This window comes from Carcharhinus amblyrhynchos, chromosome 8 (genome assembly GCF_965287045.1).
Source record: "Carcharhinus amblyrhynchos chromosome 8, sCarAmb.v2.hapA, whole genome shotgun sequence".
Taxonomy (NCBI): Eukaryota; Metazoa; Chordata; class Chondrichthyes; order Carcharhiniformes; family Carcharhinidae; genus Carcharhinus; species Carcharhinus amblyrhynchos.
Genome location: NC_137331.1, coordinates 120,693,420 through 120,716,250, shown reverse-complemented (window position 1 = coordinate 120,716,250; position 22,831 = coordinate 120,693,420). Strand labels below are relative to the sequence as shown.

Sequence of the window (22,831 nt, the reverse complement as noted above, 5' to 3'; positions counted from 1 at the left end):
ATCATGGCTGATTTGTCGTGGCTCAGTTCCACATTCCCGCCCTCTCCTCATAACCCTTAATCCCCTTGCCTATCAAAAACCCATCAACCCGCGTCTTAAAAATATTGAGCGAGGCAGCCTCCACCACTTCAACGGGCAGAGAATTCCAGAGATTCACCACCCTTTGAGTGAAGAAGTTCCTCCTCAACTCCATTCTAAACCGCCCCCCCTTTATCTTGAGGCTGTGCCCTCTAGTCCTACTGTCCTTTCTGAGCAGGAAGAGCCTCTCCACCTCTATCCTATCCATCCCATTCATCATCTTATACGTCTCAATGAGATCTCCCCTCATTCTTCTAAACTCTAACGAGTTCAAACCTAGTTTATTCAGCCTCTCCTCATAGTTCAACCCCTCAACTCCAGAATCAGCCTAGTAAACCTCCTCTGCACTCCCTCCAAGGCCAAAATATCCTTGCGTAAGTGCGGCGACCAAAACTGCACACAGTACTCCAGCTGCGGCCTCACCAGTGCCCTGTACAGCTGCAGCAAGACCTCCCTACTTTTATATTCAATCCCCCTCGCTATGAAGGCCAGCATCCCATTCGCCTTCCTGACCACCTGCTGCACCTGCAGGCTGGGTTTTTGCGACTCATGCACAAGGACCCCGAGGTCCCTCTGCACCGTCGCATGCTGCAGTTTATCGCCACGTAAGTAATAGTCCTTCCTACCATTCTTCCTACCAAAGTGGACCACCTCACATTTGCCAACATTAAATTCCATTTGCCATTTCCTGGCCCATTCGCCCAGCCTATCTAGATCCTTCTGCAGACTCTCCACACCCTCCGCGCAATTTGCCATTCCACCAATCTTGGTGTCATCAACAAATTTCGACACCATACACTCGGTTCCCTCCTCCAGATCATCTATATAAATGGTAAATAGCTGAGGCCCCAGCACCGACCCCTGGGGCACTCCACTAGTCACCAAACGCCAATCCGAATAGCACCCATTGACCCCCACTCTCTGCCTCCTATTTGACAGTCAATCCTCTATCCACGCTAACACCCTACCCCCAACTCCATGACCCCTGACCTTCTGTAATAACCTCTTGTGAGGCACCTTGTCAAACGCCTTCTGAAATTCCAGAACCACAGCAGGTGAGGAGTCAACCACAGTTGACTCTTAACTGTCCCCTGAAATAGCCAAGCAACCCCTGAGCTCAAGGGCAGTTAGGGATGGACGACAAGTGCTAACCTTGCCAGCGAAGCCCACATCCCTTGAAAGAATGTTAAAAATCACCAGTGTTGTCTCCACAAATCACAACTGGTCTTTAGATTCTCAGTTTAGGAGCTCCATAAGATTCTAATAAAGCTTTTCTGCGCCCTCTCTAATCTAGGAAGATAGGAATTAGGAACAGAAATCGACAAATTCAGTCCTTCGAGCCTGCTCCACCATTCAATCAGATCATGGCTGATCTCTCCCTGGTCTCAAATATACCTCCCCAGTTGTTCCCCATATCCCCTTATCCCTTTTTTAAATCAGAAATATATCTATCTCCTTCTTGAAACCATTCAATGATTCAGACTCCACCGCGCTTTGGGTCAGCGAGTTCTACAAATTCACCACCCTCTGCGAGAAGTATTTCCTCCTCATCTCAGTTTCACACCTACTGCCTCTCAACCTATACCTGTGACCTCCTGTTCTAGAGCTTCACATCCTCCCTGAAGTGTGGTGCCCAGAATTGAACACAATACTCCAGTTGAGACCAAACCATTTATGAAAATTCACCATAACATTTATTTTTGTACACCATGCCCCTATTTACAAGGCCCAAGCTTCCTTGTGCTTTATTGACCACTTCCTCACTGACCTGCCACACTCCACTCTGAATGCTAAGTGCTGCCACATGTACACACTCAACCTCTCTCGCCAGTAGCCCCGACTCACCCACTCCCCAAGATGTCCTTGTCCCCGGTTCCAATTTGTCTCATCAAACTTATGCCACTATTAACACCTGCCTTAGCCTTTAACACTACCATAGAATCCTTACAGTGCAGAAGGATGCCACTCAGCCCACTAAGTTTGCACTGACAATAATCCCACCCAGGCCCTATTCCTGTAACTCCACACATTTGCCCCACTAATCCCTCTAAAAAAAAAGTTAAAGTCTATTTATTAGTCGCAAGGAAGGCTTACATTAACAGTGCAAATGAAGTTACTGTGAAATTCCCCTAGTCGCCATATTCTGGCACCTGTTTGGTTCAATGCACCTAACCTGCACATCTCTGGATTGTGGGAGGAATCCGGAGCCCCTGGAGGAAGCCCACGCAGACATGGGGAGGATGTGCAAACTCCACACAGACAGTGACCCAAGCCAGGGATCAAATCTGGGATCCTGGCACTGTGAGACAGCGGAACTGTGCCACTGTCCCATTCATTAACATTCCCTTTGCCTTATGTCCATGGCATCTTTGTCAAATCCATCCGGAACATCCACTTATCCCCGACCATCTATTTCGCTCCACCGTCTCTCTGCATCATTTAAAAATTCATCACGTTTCTCCTTCTCTTTAACTCTGAGGAAGAGTCACACGGACTCGAAACATTAACTCCGTTTCTCTCTCCGCAGCTGCTGCCAGACCCGTTGAGGTTTTCCAGCATTTTCTGTGTTCGTTCCTGCCGCGTTCAACAATCGACTGCACGTGGAATGTTCCGGCAAAAAAGGAACGTGACAGTTTCCCACTGCATTATTTATCGATTCGCAGTCTCGCCTTACATAAACAAACTAGACTAGTGCTGACACTGGATACTGTCACGTATCCTGTGTGTGAGTGCTTCCAGGCCAGCTGACCTAGTAGTACATAAGAACGTAAGAAATAGGAGCAGGAGTAGGCCATCTAGCCCTTCGAGCCTGCCCCGCCATTCAATAAGATCATGGCTGATCTGTCGTGGCTCAGTTCCACATTCCCGCCCTCTCCCCATAACCCTTAATCCCCTCTCTTATCAAAAACCCATCAACCCGCGTCTTAAATATATTTAGCGAGGTAGCCTCCACCACTTCAACGGGCAGAGAATTCCAGAGATTCACCACCCTTCAAGTGAAGAAGTTCCTCCTCAACTCCATTCTAAACTGCCCCCCCTTTATCCTGAGGCTGTGCCCCCTAGTCCTACTGTCCTTTCTGAGCGGGAAGAGTCTCTCCACCTCTATCCTATCCATCCCATTCATCATCTTATACGTCTCAATGAGATCTCCCCTCATTCTTCTAAACTCTAACGAGTACAAGCCTAGTTTATTCAGCCTCTCCTCATAGCTCAACCCCCTCAACTCCGGTATCAGCCTAGTAAACCTCCTCTGCACTCCCTCCAAGGCCAAAATATCCTTGCGTAAGTACGGCGACCAAAACTGCTGGTATAGTTCTCTATACTTCAGTGGCAGCTCATAGTTGATCTTAACCCCCCCCCACCAAAACATGGATTTGGTTTGAGCGGCAAGTTAAAAATCTGAAGCCCTCAAACTGGTCCGCGTGAAAGATGCCCAGCTCCAGTTTCAGTGGATGCAAAGAGAACAAAGACCAAAGAAAAGTACAACAAAGGAACAGGCCCTTCAGCCCTCCAAGTCTGTGCTGATCACAATGCCCTTAAAAAAGCTTCTGCCCTTACTCGGCCTGTATCCAAGTACAGGTTATTTATTAGGTGGAAAGGGGCGGTTTCAGTGACGCCACGAGTGAACAAAGTTTAAAATGTATATATTAGACACTAGTAGGCTTACATTAACACTGCAGTGAAGTTACCATGAAAATCCCCTAGTCGCCACACTCCGGCACCTGTTCAGGTACACTGAGGGAGAATTTAGCCTGGCCAATGCACCCTAACCAGCACATCTTTCAGACAATGGGAGGAAACCAGAGCACCCAGAGGAAACCCACGCAGACACGGGGAGAATGTGCAAACTCTACACAGACAGTGACCCAAGCTGGGATTGAACCCGGGTCCCTGGTGCTGTGAAGCAATAGTGTAGCACTACCGTGCCACCACGTCACCCCTCTATCCTGGTATTCAGGGGGAGAGATGGTGACCAATCAGCTCAAAGCAGACAGATTGTTCATTTACATACTATAATTAAGGCTGTGTGCCTCCGATTTTTGGTTAGCACTGCTGCCTCACAGCGTCAGGGTCCCAGGTTCAATTCCGGCCTGTGTATGTTCTCTCCATGTCTGCGTGGGTTTCCCCTGGGGGCTCCGATTTCCTCCAGAGATGTCAGGTTAGGTGGATTGGCCATGCTAAATTGTCCCTTGATGTCCATAGATATGCAGGTCAGATGGTTTAGCCTGTGGGGTTATGAGGATAGGGTGAGGGAGAGGGCCTGGGTACGATAGTCTGTCAGAGAGTGGGTGCAGATTCGATGGGCCAAATGGTCTCCTTCTGCACCATATGAATTCTATGACTTTATTTTAATCTTTGGTGGTCCCTGGGCTTAGGAAACCCAGCAGGCGAAAAGAGAGGAGAGGAGTTGAATTCAGCGGGTCACTGACTTTGCAGCACTGCTTGTGGGTCAAGAGGAACAGGAAATGGAAATCTCCTGCTCCAGCACGACCTGAATCCATGTGCTCCCTCCCTCCTCTTCAATCAGAGACCCTCCAATACCATCTGCAATCCCACTGAAACACAGCAGGATGTTGAGATACCTGAACATGTAGGTAGAACATAGAACATAGAACATAGAACATTACAGCGCAGAACAGGCCCTTCGGCCCACGATGTTGCGCCGACCAGTTACAAAACAATGACCCACTAACCTAAACCAATCCCTTCTCGTCCATAAACCTATCCACGGATCTCTTAAACGCCCCCAAACTAGGCGCATTTACAACTGCAGCAGGCAGGGCATTCCAATCCCTCACCACCCTCTGGGTAAAGAACCTACCCCTGACATCCGTCCTATAACTACCACCCCTTAATTTAAAGCCATGCCCCCTCGTGCTAGATTTCTCCATCAGAGGAAAAAGGCTATCACTATCCACCCTATCTAAACCTCTAATCATCTTATATGTTTCAATAAGATCCCCTCTTAGCCGCCTTCTTTCCAGCGAAAACAACCCCAAATCCCTCAGCCTCTCCTCATAGGACCTCCCCACCATACCAGGCAACATCCCGGTAAACCTCCTCTGCACCCTCTCCAAAGCCTCCACATCCTTCCTATAATGTGGGGACCAGAACTGCACACAGTACTCCAAGTGCGGCCGCACCAGAGCTGTGTACAGTTGCAACATGACGCTGCGACTCCTAAATTCAATCCCCCTACCAATAAACACCAAGACACCGTATGCCTTCTTAACAACCTTATCTACTTGACTCCCAACTTTCAGGGATCTATGTACACATACACCTAGATCCCTCTGCTCATCCACACTATTCAAAGTCCTCCCGTTAGCCCTATACTCGACACATCTGTTATTCCTACCAAAGTGAATTACCTCACACTTCTCCGCATTAAACTCCATCCGCCACCTCTCGGCCCAGCTCTGCAACCTGTCTAAGTCTTCCTGCAAACTATGACACCCTTCATCACTATCTACCACACCTCCGACTTTGGTGTCATCAGCAAACTTACTAATCCACCCAACTATACCCTCATCCAGATCATTAATAAAAATTACAAACAGCAGTGGCCCCAAAACAGATCCCTGAGGCACACCACTCGAAACCGAACTCCATGATGAATATTTACCATCAACCACCACCCTCTGTCTCCTATCCGCTAGCCAATTCCTGATCCAATTCCCTAGATCACCCCCAATCCCATACATCTGCATTTTCTGCAGAAGCCTACCATGGTGAACCTTATCAAACGCCTTACTAAAATCCATATACACCACGTCCACTGCCTTACCCCCATCCACCTCTTTGGTCACTTTCTCAAAAAACTCAATAAGGTTAGTAAGGCACGACCTACCCGCCACAAAACCATGCTGACTATCTCCAATCAATTCTTTACTCTCCAAATAACTATAAATCCTATCCCGAATAATTTTTTCAGGTATTCAATGCCTGTACCCCCAGCGTAACCCCTCGCCCATTGGATAGGATGCGCATTGGAGATAGAATCAGGGTTCATTTCTCCTTTGCAGCAGTTGTGAGGATTAACCAGATAATACTCAGTGAGTACTCAATCTTTCAAAGTTTTATTACTTTCCAGCAAGGAGCACACACATGCAGCACAGTGCACCGCTAGCTGTTCTGTCGATTCATCAGATGATTAGTATTTATAGTTAATTACAGCCAATGAGAAATGAGCAACTTTCTAACTCTTCATTTGCATACATTGTCCACCAATCAGAGCATAGCTTTTTGCCCTTTCTTATCCAATAGAAAACCGACTCCTAATGTAGCTTGTTTTTTTGGTATCTGTCACGGTAACTTGTCTTTGTTTCATCCTGTGGCCAGGATTGGGAATGCAGTGTTTATGAAACTGACTCAAGGTTAGAATAGTCTCTTTCCTGAATATGCAAGATATTGACCTCAATGAGATCTTGTTTCCATATTTGTTGACAGAGTTGCTTTTGTTGTAAATTAATTTCCACACAGTTAAAATGAGAATAATTTACCTTGTGCCATTCTGCCCAATGTTGTTTGTGCTCTGGGTGTTTCATTGTGAAATTATCATTAGCTTTGGTGTTGCCCCAAACTGCATCATTAGCCATCAACTCCATCCATCTCATTGGTAACTGGCAGAGATGTTCCTATCGTTCCATGCAACGTGGGAAATCTTTTTTTCTTTCATGGGATGTGGGCATCGAGGGTTGGCCAGCGTTTATTGCCCATCCCCAACCCTCGAACAGGTGGTGGTGAGCTCCCTTCTTGAACCGCTGCAGTCCATGTGGTGTAGGTACACCCACCGTGCTGTTAGGAAGGGAGTTGCAGGATTTTACATAACATAAGAAATAGGAGCAGGAGTAGGCCATCTAGCCCTTCGAGCCTGCCCCGCCATTCAATAAGATCATGGCTGATCTGAAGTGGATCAGTTCCACTTTCCCACTTTCTCCCCATAACCCTTAATTTCCTTGTCTACCAAAATCCTATCTACCCGTGACTTAAATATATTCAGCGAGACAGCCTCCGCCACTTCAACGGGCAGAGAATTCCAGACATTCACCACCCTTTGAGTGAAGAAGTTCCTCCTCAACTCCTTTTGAGCTTGTACAGTGAAGGAACGGCCAATATATTTCCAAGTCAGGATGGTGAGTGACTTGTGGAGGGGAACTTCCAAGTGGCGATTTTCCCAGGCGTCTGCTGCCCTTGTCCTTCTAGATGGGAGAGGTCACGGAAGGTGCTGGGAAAGGAGGCTTGGGGCTTTTTGAGTGTTTTTGGAGCTGCACTTATCCATTACACACCTTAACTACCCGCTCTGGTAGCCAGTTCCATATCCTAATACTTCTGTCTTGCAGAGGGTAGACAGGCTTTGGAGGAGTGCGGAGGTGAGTTAATTGCCACAGAATTCCCAGCCTCTGACCTGCACTTACAGCCACAATATCTATATGGCTTAGACCAGTTCACTTCTGGTCAATGGTAACCACCAGGATGTTGTTATTGGGGGAATCAGCAATGGTAATGGTATTGACTATCATGGGTCAAGGGTTAGATACTCTCTTGTTGGAGATGGTCATTGCCTGTGTGGTGTGAATGCCTCTTGCCAGTCATGTTGTGCAGGTCTTGTTGCATTTGGGCACAGCCTGCTTCAGTAGCTGAGGCGTTGTGAATGGTGCTGAACATTGAGCAATTAGAACCTTATGACGGAGGGAAGGTCATTGATGAAGCAGCTGAAGATTGTTGGGCGTAGGACACTTCCCCGAGGGATTCCTGCAGAGATGTCCTGGAACTGATTGACCTCCAACCACCACAACCATCTTCCCATGTGATGGTATGTCTCCAACGAGGGGAGCCTTTTCTCCTGACTCCCACTAACTTCATTGCTCGCTCCCCTTGATACCGAATGTAGTCAAACACACTTTGATCCTGAGGGAAATCACACTCACCTCACCTTAGTCTTGAGTTCAGCTCTATTTTTTTCTATTTTTGGACCATGGCTGGGTCTGAGAGGCCCAGCTGGAACCCAAACTCAAAGAGGAGTTTATAAATACTTTTTTTTATTCATTCGTGGACATCTCAGGTTGGCCAGCATTTATTGCCCATCCCTAGTAGCCTGAGGGTAGTTGTGAGTCAAACCACATTGCTGTGGCTCTGGAGTCACATAGAACTGTAGAATATTACAGCTCAGAAACAGGCCTTTTGGCCCTTCTTGTCTGTACCAAACCATGTAGGCCAGACCGGGTAAGGACGGCAGATTTCCTTCCCTAAACGGACATTAGTGAACCAGATGGGTTTTTCCAACAATCTAAACAGTTTCATGGTCATCAGAGGTCAGCACAGTGGCACAGTGGTTAGCACTGCTGCCTCACAGTGCCAGGGACCCAGGTTCAATTCCCAGCTTGGGTCACTGTCTGTGTGGAATCTGCATGTACTCCCCATGTCTGCGTGGGTTTCCTCTGGGTGCCCCTGTTTCCTCCCACAGTTTGAAAGATGTGTTGGTTAGGGTGCACTGGCTGTGCTAAATTCTCCCCCAGTGTACCTAAACAGGCGCTGGAGTTTGGTGATTTTCACAGTAACTTCATTGCAGTGTTAATGTTAGCCTACTTGTGACGGTAATAAATAAACTTTAATTCCAGATTTTTTTATTGAATTCAAGTTCCACCATCTGCAGTGGCGGGATTTGGACCTCAGTCCCCAGAACATTAGGTAAATTTCTGGATTAATAATCCAGCGATAATCCAACTAGGCTATCGCCTCCCCAGTTGACAGCCAATTTGGCAAGCTCTTGCCAACAGCCATAAGTTAATGATCATTTAATCTGTTTCTCTGTGACATTGATTGAAGGATAAGTGTTGGCCAGGATCAGAATTATCAGTGTGGACAAGTGGGTGGAAAAAGGAGATCAAATCCTGCATTTAATTAATTTTTAATCTTTAATTAGTTGACTGAAACAAATATAATACAGCAATGATTTCACTTCTGAGCGATTTCATCAATAATTAATTCCGATTGGTGGCTGATTGAATATCGGAGGCATTCGCCAGCACAAGAACACAATTCACATCTCTTGGCTTAATCAATTTTAATTATACCACTTGTTCTTAATATTGAACAGCAGATCCGCTGCATGTCTGAATGGGTATGTTTTACGGTGGAAGTAATTGTATGTAAAGATAGAACTTGCGCTGTTAAACTAAATAGAAACTAGCAGCAGGAGAAGGCCATTCAGTCCTTCGAGTCTTCTCCACCATTCATCTCGATCATGGCTGATCATCAAATTCAATATCCTGATCCCCCCTTCCCCCCTACATATTCCTGATTGCTTTAACCCCAAGAGCTGTATCTAATTTCTTCTCGAAATCAGACAACATTTTGGCCTCAACTACATTCTGTGGGAGTGAATTCCATACATTCACCGCCCTCTGGGTGAAGAAATTTCTCCTCACCTCAGTTCTAACAGGCTTACCCCCTCATCCTCAAACTATGACCCCTCGTTCTGGACTCCCCCACCATCTGGAACATTCTTTCTGAATCGACCCTGTCTAACTCTGTTAGAATTTTATAAGTTTCTATGAGATCCCCTCTCACTCTTCCAAACTCCAGTGAATATAATCCTAACCAACTTAGTCTCTCCTCATATGACAGACCTGCCATCCCAGGAATCAGCCTGGTAAACCTTCGCTGTGCTCCCTCTATAGCAAGGGCATCCTTTCTCAGATAAGGAGACCAAAATTGCACACAATACTCCAGGTGTGGCCTCACCAACGCCCTGTACAATTGCAGCAAAACATCCCTATCCCCATACTCAAATCCTCTCACTATGAAGGCCAACATACCATTTGCCCTCTTTATTGCCTGCTGTACCTGTGTGCTTACTTTCAACGACTGATACATGAGAATACCAAAGTCTCGTTGAGTAGTCACCTCTCTCAATTTACACCCATTCAAATAATACATTGGGAAATAAACATTTGAGGGGGCACAATATTTCGGAATGGGCGACAGAATGTCAGAGGGGCTGGGCTAGCTCTAATAGTAAAGGATGCCATTAGTGAGATACCAAGCAAAAAAAGGTAAGTGTGGGGAGGACAAAGAAAAAGCTGTAAAGATATTTAGACAGCTTAGAGTGGCAATAAGACGGCAGATGAAGGGATGTTTGAAGTTACTCACTTTGGTCGTAAGAATAAAAAAGAAAATTTTTCAACAGTTGAGGAACTTCGAAGTGTTATGTTCAAAAAGGCTTTGGTGGCCATTACAAGGAATGCACCAAATTAGCACCAAATGAGGAAGGCTAATGGCATGTTGACTTCTATTGCAAGGGAAATTAAGTTCAAGAATAAAGAAGTCTTGCTCCAACTGGTGAGGCCACATCTGGAGTAGTGTGGGCAGTTTTAGCTTCTATATTTAAGGTTAGATACACTTGCGTTGGAGGCAACACAGCAAATGTTCACTAGATTGGTCCCTGAGATGGTCCTTTGGGAAGGCAATGGCCTCATGGTATTATCACTAGACTATAAGTCCAGAAACCCTGCTAATGTTCTGGGGACCTGGGTTCAAATCCCTGCCATGGCAGATGGAATTCAAATTCAATAAAAAAAATCTGGAATTAAGAATGTACTGATGACCATGAAACCATTATCAATTGTCGGAAAATCCCATCTGGTTCACTAATGTCCTTCAGCTAAGGATATCTGCCGTTACACCTGGACTGAGAATGATGAAAGACCCATTGCCAATAATGAAATCCTTACAACACATGGACAGCACAGTGCTAGCACTGCTGCCTCACAGCACCAGGGACCCAGGTTCGATTCCTGGCTCGTATGGGGTCTACACATTCTCCCCGTGTCTGTGTGGGTTTCCTCCGGGTGCTCCTGTTTCCTTCCCACAGTCCAAAAGATGTACTGGTTAGGTGCATTGGCCACGCTAAAGTCTCTCTCCCAGCAAGTGCTGGGCTGTGGTGACTAGGAGAATTTCACAGTAACTTCACTGCAGTGTTAATGTAAGCCTACTTGTGACACTGATAAATAAACTTTAGACTTTGAACTTAAATTTAAAACTTTACTTAAACCCTATTGTCATGTAAACATCCACCCTCCTTACAGTTTATTAATGACAGGCAATTTGTCCCTGTTTGTTCTGAATATATAACCATCTCAAAGCAATACCGTCTCAATGCAGCCTGTGTCTCGTGTATGACATGTGGATTAATACTTGCAGGAAATGTCAGATTATTTTTGGCCAGCTACAATATGTGAATTCATTTGATGCTCGGCACCCGAAATACTTGGTGTTGCCAAGCACTTGAGGAGACAAGTTAATTGCAGCAGCGAGCGAGGACTTTGATCGCAGCTTGTGATTTGGACGGGAAGGTGAATGGAATAAGTTTCCAGCCTTCAGCTCCGTGTCTGCTTCCAGCAGCTTGTGTGGCGAGGACACTGAAAGATTGAGGCCAGGATTTTCTGCCTTTCTCACTCCTTTTTTTGAATTACTTGGGAGATTGGGGGCCTTATCATTTGTTTTCTTCATGCAAATGCCTCAGCCAGTCAGAGCCAAGTTGCCATCCAATCAGCACCCTTCACTCCTGCAGTATAAATTATTGTGCTTTTGAAATTTGGTATTTTTGTATTTGACCTGATGAGTACCAGAGAAAAAGCTTCGACAACATGTCTCTATTCAGCAATATTGAAGATTGGTATCACCAAATGACTAGGATATTCTTGGAAAGGCAGCGAGGCAGGTTTGGTCCCCGTTTATTCTACCAATGAATGTTTGTTCTCATGAAGTTAAGGACATTTGAAAATAGAAAAGTATTTTTATCATTGGCTCCTAGTATCTTCATTAAAATGTCTCAGGGTAATGATTAAAGGTATATTTCTTTGTCTGACCCCTCAGAGTGAGACTAGAAATTTAATTCAGTTCAAATATGGGGTGCGACTCTCCCCAGAAAATTCTAAGTGTTGAATTTGTGTAAAATCTGGAGTAAATCCCACTGGTTTTTTTTTACAGTGGGATTTTTAAAAAGAATCTCTCACGCTCTGTACATCGCAGAGACCCTCAGTATGAATCACACTGAAAATCAGTAGGTGGGGATTATTCCCGTGGACAAGGCAGGCAGCACAGCGCTGAGAGGGCCACCGTGCACGCGCTGAAGTGTCAGCACCAAGGACAGCGCATGCGCAGTGGCCCCACACTGCCGACCTCCCGATCGCTGGCCAGCCCTGCAACCCCAACATTGCTGCCCCTCCGAGCCCCCCCAGTGACCCATCCGCTGGCCCTCTGGACTTGGACAGGCTAACATCGACCCTCCCCCCCAACCCCGTGCAGTCCCGATCTCCCCCCCACCCTCCCCCCTGCAGGCTGACACCGCACCCCCCCCCGACAACACCTCAACGGTCAGCCCCAGTCGCTGGCCTCCCCCCACCCCCCCATCACCAACCAGTGTAGGGTGGCAACGGGATCCTCCCCAGCCCCACCAATCTACCTCCCAGAGGTCCCACGCCCTCTGGTTCCATCCCCTCGGCACAGCCCGATGCCCGGTGGGCAGTTACAAGGTGCCCCCTGGCCATTGCCACTTTGCCCTGTGGGCAGTGCCTGGGGGGGGAATCTAGAGGGCAGAGGCAGTGGTGCCCAGCGAGAAGCAATGTTAGAGCGGCATGGGGGGGGGCTGGGAAAATCACCCCCATGGGGAGGCCAATGGCCTAGTGGTATTATCGCTGGACTGTTAATCCAGAAGCTCAGCTAATGTTCTGGGGACCGGGGTTCGAATCCCGGCACGGCAGATGGTGGAATTTGAATTCAATTGAAAATATCTGGAATTAAGAATCTACTGATGACCATGAAACCGTCGTCGGAAAAACCCATCTGCTTCACTGATGTTCTTTAGGGAGGGAAATCTGCCGTCCTTACCTGGTCTGGCCTACATCTGACTCCAGAGCCACAGCAATGGGGTTGACTCTCAACTGCCCTCCAAGGGCAACTAGGGATGGGCAATAAATGCTGGCCAGCCAGCGATGCCCGTGTCCCCTGAATGAATGAATAAAAAAGATTTACATAGTACTATCATGGCTCAGAACGTGTTTTACAGACAATTAAGTACTTAATTGAGGTGTAACCACTGTTCGAGGGAATCTAACCATTGCCGCTTGACAGTCAGTAGTATTACTGTCACTGAATCCCCCACTAACAGCATCCTGGGGTTACCATTAACCAGAAACTGAACTGGACCAACAATATCAACACAGTGGCAACAGGAGCAGGTCACAGACGGGGAATTCTGCAGCGAGTAACTCACCTCCTGACTCCCCAAAGCCTGTCCACCATCTACAAGACTCAAGTCAGGAGTGTGATGGAATACTCCCGGTGTGATGGAATACTCCCCACTTGCCTGGATGGGTGCAGCTCCAACAACACTCGAGGAGCTCAACGCCATCCAGGACAAAGCAAACTGTTTGATTGGCACCCCTTCTACAATATTCACTGCCTCTATCACTGACGCTCAGTGTTAGCAGTCTGTACCATCTACAAGATGCGCTGTAGCAACTCCTGCACTGCACCTGAGAAAGCACCTTCCAAACTCATAACCGCGACCATCTAGAAGGACATGAGCAGCAGATACTTGGGAACACTGCCACCTGAAAGGCTCCCCTCCAGGCCATTCACAAAGGGTCATCTGGGCTCGAAACGACAGCTCTTTTCTCTCCTTACAGACGTCGCCAGACCAGCTGAGATTTTCCAGCATTTTCCCTTTTGATTCCAGCATCTGCACTAATTTGCTTTTAAGCCACTCACCATCCTGACTTGGGAATATATCGGCCGTTCCTTCACTGTCGCTGGGTCAAAATCGAGGAACTCCCTCCTTAACAGCACTGCGGGTGTACCTACACCTCATGGACTGCGGTGATTCAAGAAGGCAGTCACCACCACCTTCTAGAGTGGCAAGGTAGCACAGTGGTTAGCACTGCTGCCTCACAGCTCCAGGGATCCGGGTTCAATTCCGGCATCGGTCACTGTCTGCGTGGAGTTTGCACACTCTCCCCGTGTCTGTGTGGGTTTCCACCGATGCTCCAGTTTCCTCCTCCAGTCTGAAAGATGTATGGGTTAGGTTCGATTGACCATGCTGAGTTAACACAATTGTCAGGGGGATTAGCTAGGATAAATGAGGGTTACAGGAATAGGGTGTGGGTGGGACTGTGGTCGGTACAGACTCGATGGGCTAAATGGCCTCCTTCTGCGCTGTAGGGATTCTATGATTCTAACTAGAGATCAGCAAAAAATACTGGCCCAGCATCCAAAATCCCTCAAACGGATTTTTGAAAGCAGGTTAGTACGGAAAATAAACAGAAATGTATCTCAGTTTGCTCAAATCCCCTTTTCCATGCTGTTAAATCACTTTGAAAGCTCATTAAAGCCTTATTCCAGTGCAGCAAGCCAAATAAGAATTCAGCACAGAATATTTTTATGCCAAGGAATGGGCTTGAGTGGGATTATTTTTAAATATAGCATTGAACTGAAATGTGATTTTTGGGAGCTATAAATGATTTCAGAGGTTAAAACTGGATTAAAAGAATGTTTCCACTAATGAAATGTATTCCCAGATCGCACGGGGAGAGTTTGTGAAGTCAATAAAATTAGATCAACCTGCACAATGTACCATTTACACACAGCATGGGAAGGTCCTCTACATTTACAGATTATTTTATGGTTAAGTAGTTAAAGCGAATGAGAGTTGTGGCTCAGAGAGTAGCACTCTGCTCTTGGAGTATTGAGTTCAAGCCCCGCGCCAGGGTCCTGGACACAGAGTCCGGAGGAGCATTGCACTGTTGGAAATAAGTTCTTTTGCATTGACCTTTAATCTCTGTCTGCTCTCACGTTCCCGTTTCACCTCAAATTAAAGAGACAGTTTAAAACACACGAACAAAGAACAAAACAGCCCGGGAAACAGGCCCTTTGGCCCAACGAGCCATTTTAACATTACCAGTCCCCCCCTCCACCCATGACCCTTATCTATGCTTATGGCATTCCACATTGAAGGAAAACTAATTTAGGGACAATTTGTTACCTCCAATCAGCCTAAGAACACATCTTTGGGATGTGGGAGGAAACCGGAGCACCCGGAGAAAACCCACGCAGGCACGGGGAGAATGCGCAAACTCCCACAGACACCGACCCAAATCCATGTGTCTGCACAGCAATCAGCGATAGTCACTGAGCTGTCGTCTTGCCCAGTATCTGGTCCAGTTTAAGCACACACTAACGACGTGAAGTACTAGGCTATTCTTGAACAACCAAGAGCAGCCCTCGCACAACCCATTGCGTGCCTGCCCCTCGTTGGACAACAAGGCGGACTGTGCATTCCTACGCCATTACAGAAGGAAATAGGACAGCACAGTGGTTAGCACTGCTGCCTCAAGTGCCAGGGAGCCGGGTTCAATTCCAGCCTTGGGTTTAATCTTACAATCATGGAATCTCTACAATGCAGAAGGAGGTCATTCAGCCCATCGAGTCTGCGCCAACTACAATCCTACCCAAGTCCTATCCCTGCAACCCCACGCACTTACCCTGCTAATCTCCCTGACACTAAGGGCTAATTGAACATGGCCAAGCCACCTAATCAGCATATCTTGGACTGTGGGAGGAAACTGGAGCACCCGGAGGAAACCCACGCAGACACGGGGGGAACGTGCAAACTCCACACAGACAGTGACCCAAGCCCAGAATCGAACCCGGCTCCTTGGAGCTGTGAGGCAGCAGTGCTAACCACTGTGCCACCATGCCATCCTATTTCCTAATGGTCTGTGTGGTTGTGAAGCAGAAGAGATTGGGGGAGATTGAATTGAAACAAACAAAGTTATGAGGAGTCCAGTTTGAGTGAATAGGAAGACCCAGTCCCTGTTGGTTGGGGGCTCGTGGATCTTTGATTAGAAGGATTCAGAGGGGATTCAAGCAGGAATCTTGTCAGACGTGCTAAATTCTCCCTCAGTGTACCCGAGCAGGTGCCAGAGTGTGGCGACTAGGGGATTTTCACAGTAACTACATTGCAGTGTTAATGTATGCCTACTTGTGACACTAGCAAATAAATTTAAAAAGATACTTTTTAAAGGATGTGAGGCAACCCATCTCCACCGCCCTCCCCGGCAGTGCATTCTGGGTTGAAAGGTTTTTTTTCGATAAATGTGACAAATCAATTTAACAATGCCATTTACTGTGCAAAGAAATCAATTAGTTTTACACAACAACTTTGTAAAATATTCTCTGCCTCGTTCAACCTGAATCCCGATGGAAACTGGTTCTATTTGTCATTAAATCATCTCCAGCGCTGGCCGTGGAAAGCGTCTCTTGAGTTGTGTTTGTATTTCCATATTTACATCGTTAAAAATTAACATTTCTGTCTGGAAACTAAAATGCGTGGAATGCCGTAAATCTTGGGTCAGGCACAGCTCAGTGGCCAGCGGTCCTGCCTCTGAATCAAACATTCTGGCCTCATATCTCACTTCACAAACTTGAGCACAATAGGCTGACGCTCCAGTGCCAGTAACAAGGGAATGCCACACTGCCAGAGGTGCCAAGTTCCACGTGAGGTGTTAAACCAACGCCCTGTCAATTCTCTCAGGTTCCTGTGCGTGATCTAATTGACACTGTTTTCAGGATGATGAGGGTGGTTTGGATGTGGGCCATGTTGGCTAGGCCAGCATTTACTACCCATACCCAACCTCCTTCGAGAAGGCGGGCCTTCTTGAACCGCTGCAGTCCGCGTGGTGTAGGTACACCCACACTGCTGTCAGGAAGGTAGGATTTTGACGCAGCGACAGTGAAGGAACGGCCGATATATTTCCAAGTCAGGGCGCTGCACGGAGAGAAACCTGCAGCTGATGATATTCTGGTACGCCTGCTGCCCTTGTGGGAACAGCCGCAGGTTTAGAAGGTGCTTTTGAAGGACGTTTGCCAAGTTATCGCGTTACTGTGTGTGTGGGGGAGATTACTGTGTGCAAATTGACTGCTACATTTATTACATCACGGTGGCACAGTGGGTTAGCACTGCTGCCTCACAGCGCCAGGGACCCGGGTTCAATTCCTGGCTTGGGTCACTGTCTGTGTGGAGTTTGCACATTCTCCCTGTGTCTGCATGGGTTTCCTCCGGGTGCTCCGGTTTAGTCCCACAGTCTGAAAGATGTGCAGGGTGGGTGCATTGGCCATGCTGAATTCTCCCTCAGTGAACAAGTGTGGCGACTAGGGAATTTTCACAGTAACTTCATCGCAGTGTTACTGTAAGCCTACTTGTGACACTAACAAAAAATAATAATATTTACAACGGTGAGTGCACTCCAAAGCACCTTGCGATGTGCTGGGGTCATGAAGAGCCCTCAGCACACATTCTCAATAGGAATGCAAGTTTTTGCTTTGTAGAATCATAGAATCGAGAGGACAGAAGGAGGCCATTTGGCCCATCGAGTTTGTAACGTCAACAATCCCTATCCCCATAACCCCACGTATTTACTCTCCTAATCCCACTAAGGGAAAATTTGGCACGGCCGATCCACCTAACCCGCACATTTTTGGACTGTGGGATTGTGGACTGTGTCAATTCCTGGCTTGGGTCACTGTCTGTACGAAGTTTGCACAACCAGATGCTCCGGTTTCCTTCCCCAGTCCAACGATGTGCGGGTGAGGTTGATTGGCCGTGCTGAGTTGAACCTGGTGTCAGGGGGATTAGCAGGGTAAACGTGCCGGGTTACCTGAATGCGTGGGATTGCGGTCAGTACAGATTCGATGGGCCGAATTGCCTCCTTCTGTACTGTCGGAATTCTATGATTAGAAACCGGAGGAAACCCACGCAGACACGGGGAAAACATACAAACGTCACACAGACAGTGGCCCGAGGCCAGAATTGAACCCGGGTCCCTGGCACTGTGAGGCAGCACTGCTAACCCACTGTGCCACCCTTCAAAGAACAAGGAACAGCACAGGAAACAGGATCTTTGGGCCTACAAGCCTGTGCTGCCCATTTTAACACATTCAGTGAGTGTCTTATTCGAGTCTTATGTCGCTGTTTGACATTTCTGTCTATCTCTAGTGGAACTCCACAATAGAGGGGGGTGGAAATTTAGGGAATTATATGTGTGCCAGATTAAGGGAGATGCAATTCAGGGGCAATTTATTGATGCCAATCAGCCTGAAAAGCACGTTTTTGGGATGTGGGAGGAAACCGGAGCACCCGGAGGAAACCCATCCAAACACAGGAAGAATGTGCCAACTCCCACAGACATTGATCCGAGCCGGAGTTCCAGCCTGGGTCCCTGTAACTGCACAGCGAACAGTGACAGTCACTGAGCTGTCGTGTTGCCCATGAGATGGTCCAGTTTGAGCGTACACTAGCGGACGTGAAGCACTTGGCAACTCTCGGAGCAACATCCAAGAGCAGCCCTCGCACGACCCACCGCGTGTATAAGCCCCTTGTTGGCCAACTTCAGTGGAGTCAATTAGAGTGGTACAGGAGCCTAGAGGGTTGGGAACACTGGCCTTTCTCATAATAAACAGTCTTTCTGGTTTGCTTTATAGATCCTTTTGCCACCCACTGATGAAGCCATGATGATACCTACGAAAGATTCTCCTCCACCTTACATGTCAGCTTAAAGATCGTAACAGCAAGAACCACATGAGAATCAAAGCAACCTGCACCCACTATCAGAGCAAAAAAAACACTACTCCAGAGATACTTTCATTCCATGAAGTATTTCCATTATTCTGCGAGTGAAGCTTTCTAGAAATACCATTTGGTTTTTTTTCTGTTTTGCCGTGGTTTCTCGTTTCAGAAATATAGCTCCAGAACATTTATCGACGTTTTATCATCCCCTATTGTGTTTGAAATGTTTCCGAAATTAATTCTGAATCCTATTTTCAGCATTCCCTGCTGTTTTGGAGACAATTGTAGTGAGTCGAACTCTCTGATTCCAAACAGGAATATTACAGTGTTTTACAAAGAAGCTAGTTTGCTGATGTGAAGATCATTTTGATTTGCTGCAGTGATTGTGAATAATTTATTTTTGTTGTACATTTTGCATTTGCCTCCCCGTTACAAAGGACCAACCGTTGACCTGTCGTTGGTTAGTAGTAGTTTATTTATTATCGTCACAAATAGGCTTGCGTTAACACTGCAATGAAGTTACTGTGAAAATCCCCCAGTCGCCACTGTTTGGGTACACTGGGGCCTGTTTGGGTACACTGAGGGGCAATTTAGCATGGCCGATGCACCCTAACCAGCGCGTCTGTTGGACTGTGGGGGGAAACCAGAGCACCCAAAGGAAACCCACGCAGACACGGGGAGAATGTGCAGATTCGCACAAGCAGTGACCCGAGGCTGGGAATCGAACCCAGGTCCCTGGCGCTGAGAGGCAGCAGTGCTAACCCACTGTGTCACTGTGCCACCCCATCACCTAGAGTACAATTGACATAGAATCAAACAGCACAGAAGGAGGCCATTTGGCCCTTTGTGCCTGTGCTGGCACACTGAAAAAGTTGTCCAATTAGTCCCGCTCCCTTACTCCTTCCCTACACCCCTGCAAATCTTCTCCCCTTCGACTAGTTATCCAATTCCCTTTTGAAAGTTACTACTGAATCCGCTTCCACCGCCCTCTCAGGCAGCACCTTCCAGATCACAACCCACTTGATGGGCCGAATGGCCTCCCTGTGCACTGTAGGGATTCTATAATTCTATCATTCATAAGAAAAGATCCCTCTCATTTCAATCCTTCACCAGTTGCCTCAAATTAATAACCTCTTGTAAGCAGTCCTTCTAACATTGGAAAAATGTTCCTTCTTATTTCATTGTAGGAGCGGCACAGTGGGCTAGCACTGCTGCCTCACAGTGCCAGGGACCAGAGTTCGATTCCCGGCTTGGGTCACTGTCTGTGTGGAGTTTGCGCGTTCTCCCCATGTCTGCGTGGGTTTCCTCCGGGTGTTCCAGTTTCCCTTCACAGTCCGGAAGATGTGAGGGTTAGGTGGATTGGCCATGCTAAATTTCCCCTTAGTGTCACGGGGACTAGCTAGGGTAAATACACGGGGTTATGGGGATGGGGACTAGGTGGAATTGTGATCGGTGCAGACTCGATGGGCCAAATGGCCTCCTTCTGCACTGTAGCATTCTGTGATTCTAGCAAAACTTTCCACGATTTTGGAAATTTAAATAAATATGAATATTTAAATAAATACATTTATTTTTATCCTTCTCCTTTTCAGCCCACCAGCCTCTGCGTGCAAAGGTTCACTGGTGGCCTTTGACGAGCTGTAGAAACAGGGTTGTCTCCTCCCAGCTAGAGGCAACCTGGTTTCCTCTATCTGCTCTGCCTGTCCTTCTAACGGTAACCAACCAAGGCCTTGCTGATGGGCTGTTGTGAACCTGAGGTCCTTGGGAGTGTCTCAGGTCGAAGAGTTTGACAAGCATGCATTCTTACTCTAATCTCTTCTGCCTTTTTCCCCAACTCCAGCGTGATTCCACCACCAAACACTTCTCCCCCTCACCTCCTCAGTCAGCATCTTGTAGGGGCCATTCCCTCCGTGACATCTTGGTTCCATTGCACCCTGCACCTTGTCCCTCTCCCACAGCATCCTCCTGGGAATCGCAGAAGGTGTAGCTCCTGGCCCTATACCTCCTCCCTCCTCCCTCCTCAAGGCCCCAAACACTCCCTCAAGGTGAAGCAGATTTGTTGGTTATTTATTGCGCGATCTCCTCTCAACTGGGGAGAGCAAACGCAGACTGGGTGACTGCTTTGTCAACACCCTCACTCAGTCCGCAAGCACGGCACTGACCTTCCTGTCACGTGCCATTCCCAACTTGCTCTCATCCTCACATTCCTGGCCTCGGAGTTCTTCAATGTTCCAGTGAAGCTCAAGGCAAACCGGAGGGACATCACCTCCCCTTTCGATTAGGCACTTTACAACCTTCTGGTCTTCACATTGAATTCAATAACTTCAGAACATGAATTAAAGTTAATTTAAGTTTATTTATTAGTCTCACAGGCAGGCTTACATTAACATTAAGTTACATTCAGCTATAAGGAGAAGCTGGGTAGACTGGGACTTTTTTCTCTGGAGCGTAGGAAATTTAGGGGTGATCTTATAGAAGTCTACAAAATAATGAGGGGCACAGATCAGCTAGATAGTCAATATCTTTTCCCAAAGGTAGGGGAGTCTAAAACTAGAGGGTATCGGTTTAAGGTGAGAGGGGAGAGATACAAAAGGGTTCAGAGGAGCAGTCTTTTCACTCAGAGGGTGGTGAGTGTCTGGAATGAGCTGCCAGAGGCAGTAGCAGAGGCGGGTACAATTTTGTCTTTTAAAAAGCATTTAGATAGTTACATTAGGAAGATGGGTATAGAGGGACATAGGCCAAATGCGGGCAAGTGGGACTAACTTAGGGGTTTAAAAAAAAGAGTGACATGGACAAGTTGGGCCGAAGGGCCTGTTTCCATGCTGTAACCCTCTATGATCCTGTAACACTGCAATGAAGTTACTGTGAAACTCCCCCAGTCACCACACTCTGGTGCCTGTTTGGATACACTGAGGGAGAATTTAGCACGGCCAATGCACCCTAAACAGCACATCTTTCAGACAATGGGAGGAAATAGGAGCATCCGGAGGATACCCACGCAGACATGGGAAGAACATGTACAGACAGTGCCCCAAGCCGGGAATCAAACCGGAGTCTCTCACGCTGTGAGGCAGCAGTGCTAACCACTGTGCCACCGTGCAAATTCTGTCCTCCATTTTGATGTAATTTTTTTCCGTAACCCCTCCCCTCCCAGAGGGAAAGTCTATAACTTGTTGTTAGGTTTTGCTTCCAGAGAATGTTGACCCTTGCTTTGCTATGGACACACCCTGCTATCTGACCTTCATGCCACTATTAGCACTGGTCTCAGCTTTTAACACCATCATTAACCACTCTGTCTTGTGCCCATCACGCCATTGTCACATCTCTCCTGAACTTCCATCAATCTTCTATTGTGCCCCACCTGCTACTGCCTCTCTCTCCAACAGTGTAAAATCCATCACCTTTCTATCTCTCTGGTGAGGGGTCACCCAGACCCAAAACATTAACTCTGTTACAAAAAGGGAGAACGCTGGAAAACCTCAGCAGGTCTGGCAGCACCTGTACGGAGAGAAAAGAGCTGATGTTTCGAGTCCAGATGACCCTTTGCCAAAGCTAAAATGTATTTTGTTTCTATTCTTATCTTCTTTGATTCTGAATTTTATTCACTTTTTTGCACATATTCCATCACCAGGCTGATTTTTCCACCCCTGGTTTATTCACACTCCAAACATTCAAATCAATCACGAGGGGCAAAACTATTTAATCCCCTGATCGAAAATAACGCATGAATTGGTCAGAACTGCGAACAGTTAGAAGCTGTTTATAAATGCTAAATAAAGCAGAAACTGAACCACTTGTTAGCACAATGTACACCTCATTATTAATGAATGAAATCGCAATACTGTTCCTAAAGACTTGTCTGTGTATATGTAGGCTTTCCTGTAAATACTTATGGTTTAATAAATCTTGTGCACTCCGTCTTTGATTCCTGTGTCATAAGAAATAGGAGCAGGAGGAGGCCATCTAGCCCTTCGAGCCTGCCCCGCCATTCAATAAGATCATGGCTGATCTGAAGTGGATCAGTTCCACTTTCCCGCTTTCTCCCCATAATCCTTAATCCCCTTGTCTATCAGAAACCTATCTACCCGTGACTTAAATATATTTAGCGAGGCAGCCTCCACCACT

At 47.1% G+C, this 22,831-nt stretch overlaps 1 protein-coding gene across 1 annotated transcript in view; it reads left to right on the top strand.

Moving 5' to 3' along the window:
- laptm4b (lysosomal protein transmembrane 4 beta) overlaps nucleotides 1-22,624 on the top strand; it is a 58,635-nt gene extending 36,011 nt beyond the window's left edge. Inside the window, exon 7 of the mRNA XM_080194731.1 lies at nucleotides 18,622-22,624. Coding sequence (XP_080050857.1) covers nucleotides 18,622-18,696 — 75 coding nt within the window. The 3' untranslated portion in view covers nucleotides 18,697-22,624. The remainder of the gene's footprint in view (nucleotides 1-18,621) is intronic.
- Nucleotides 22,625-22,831: the final 207 nt, after the last annotated feature.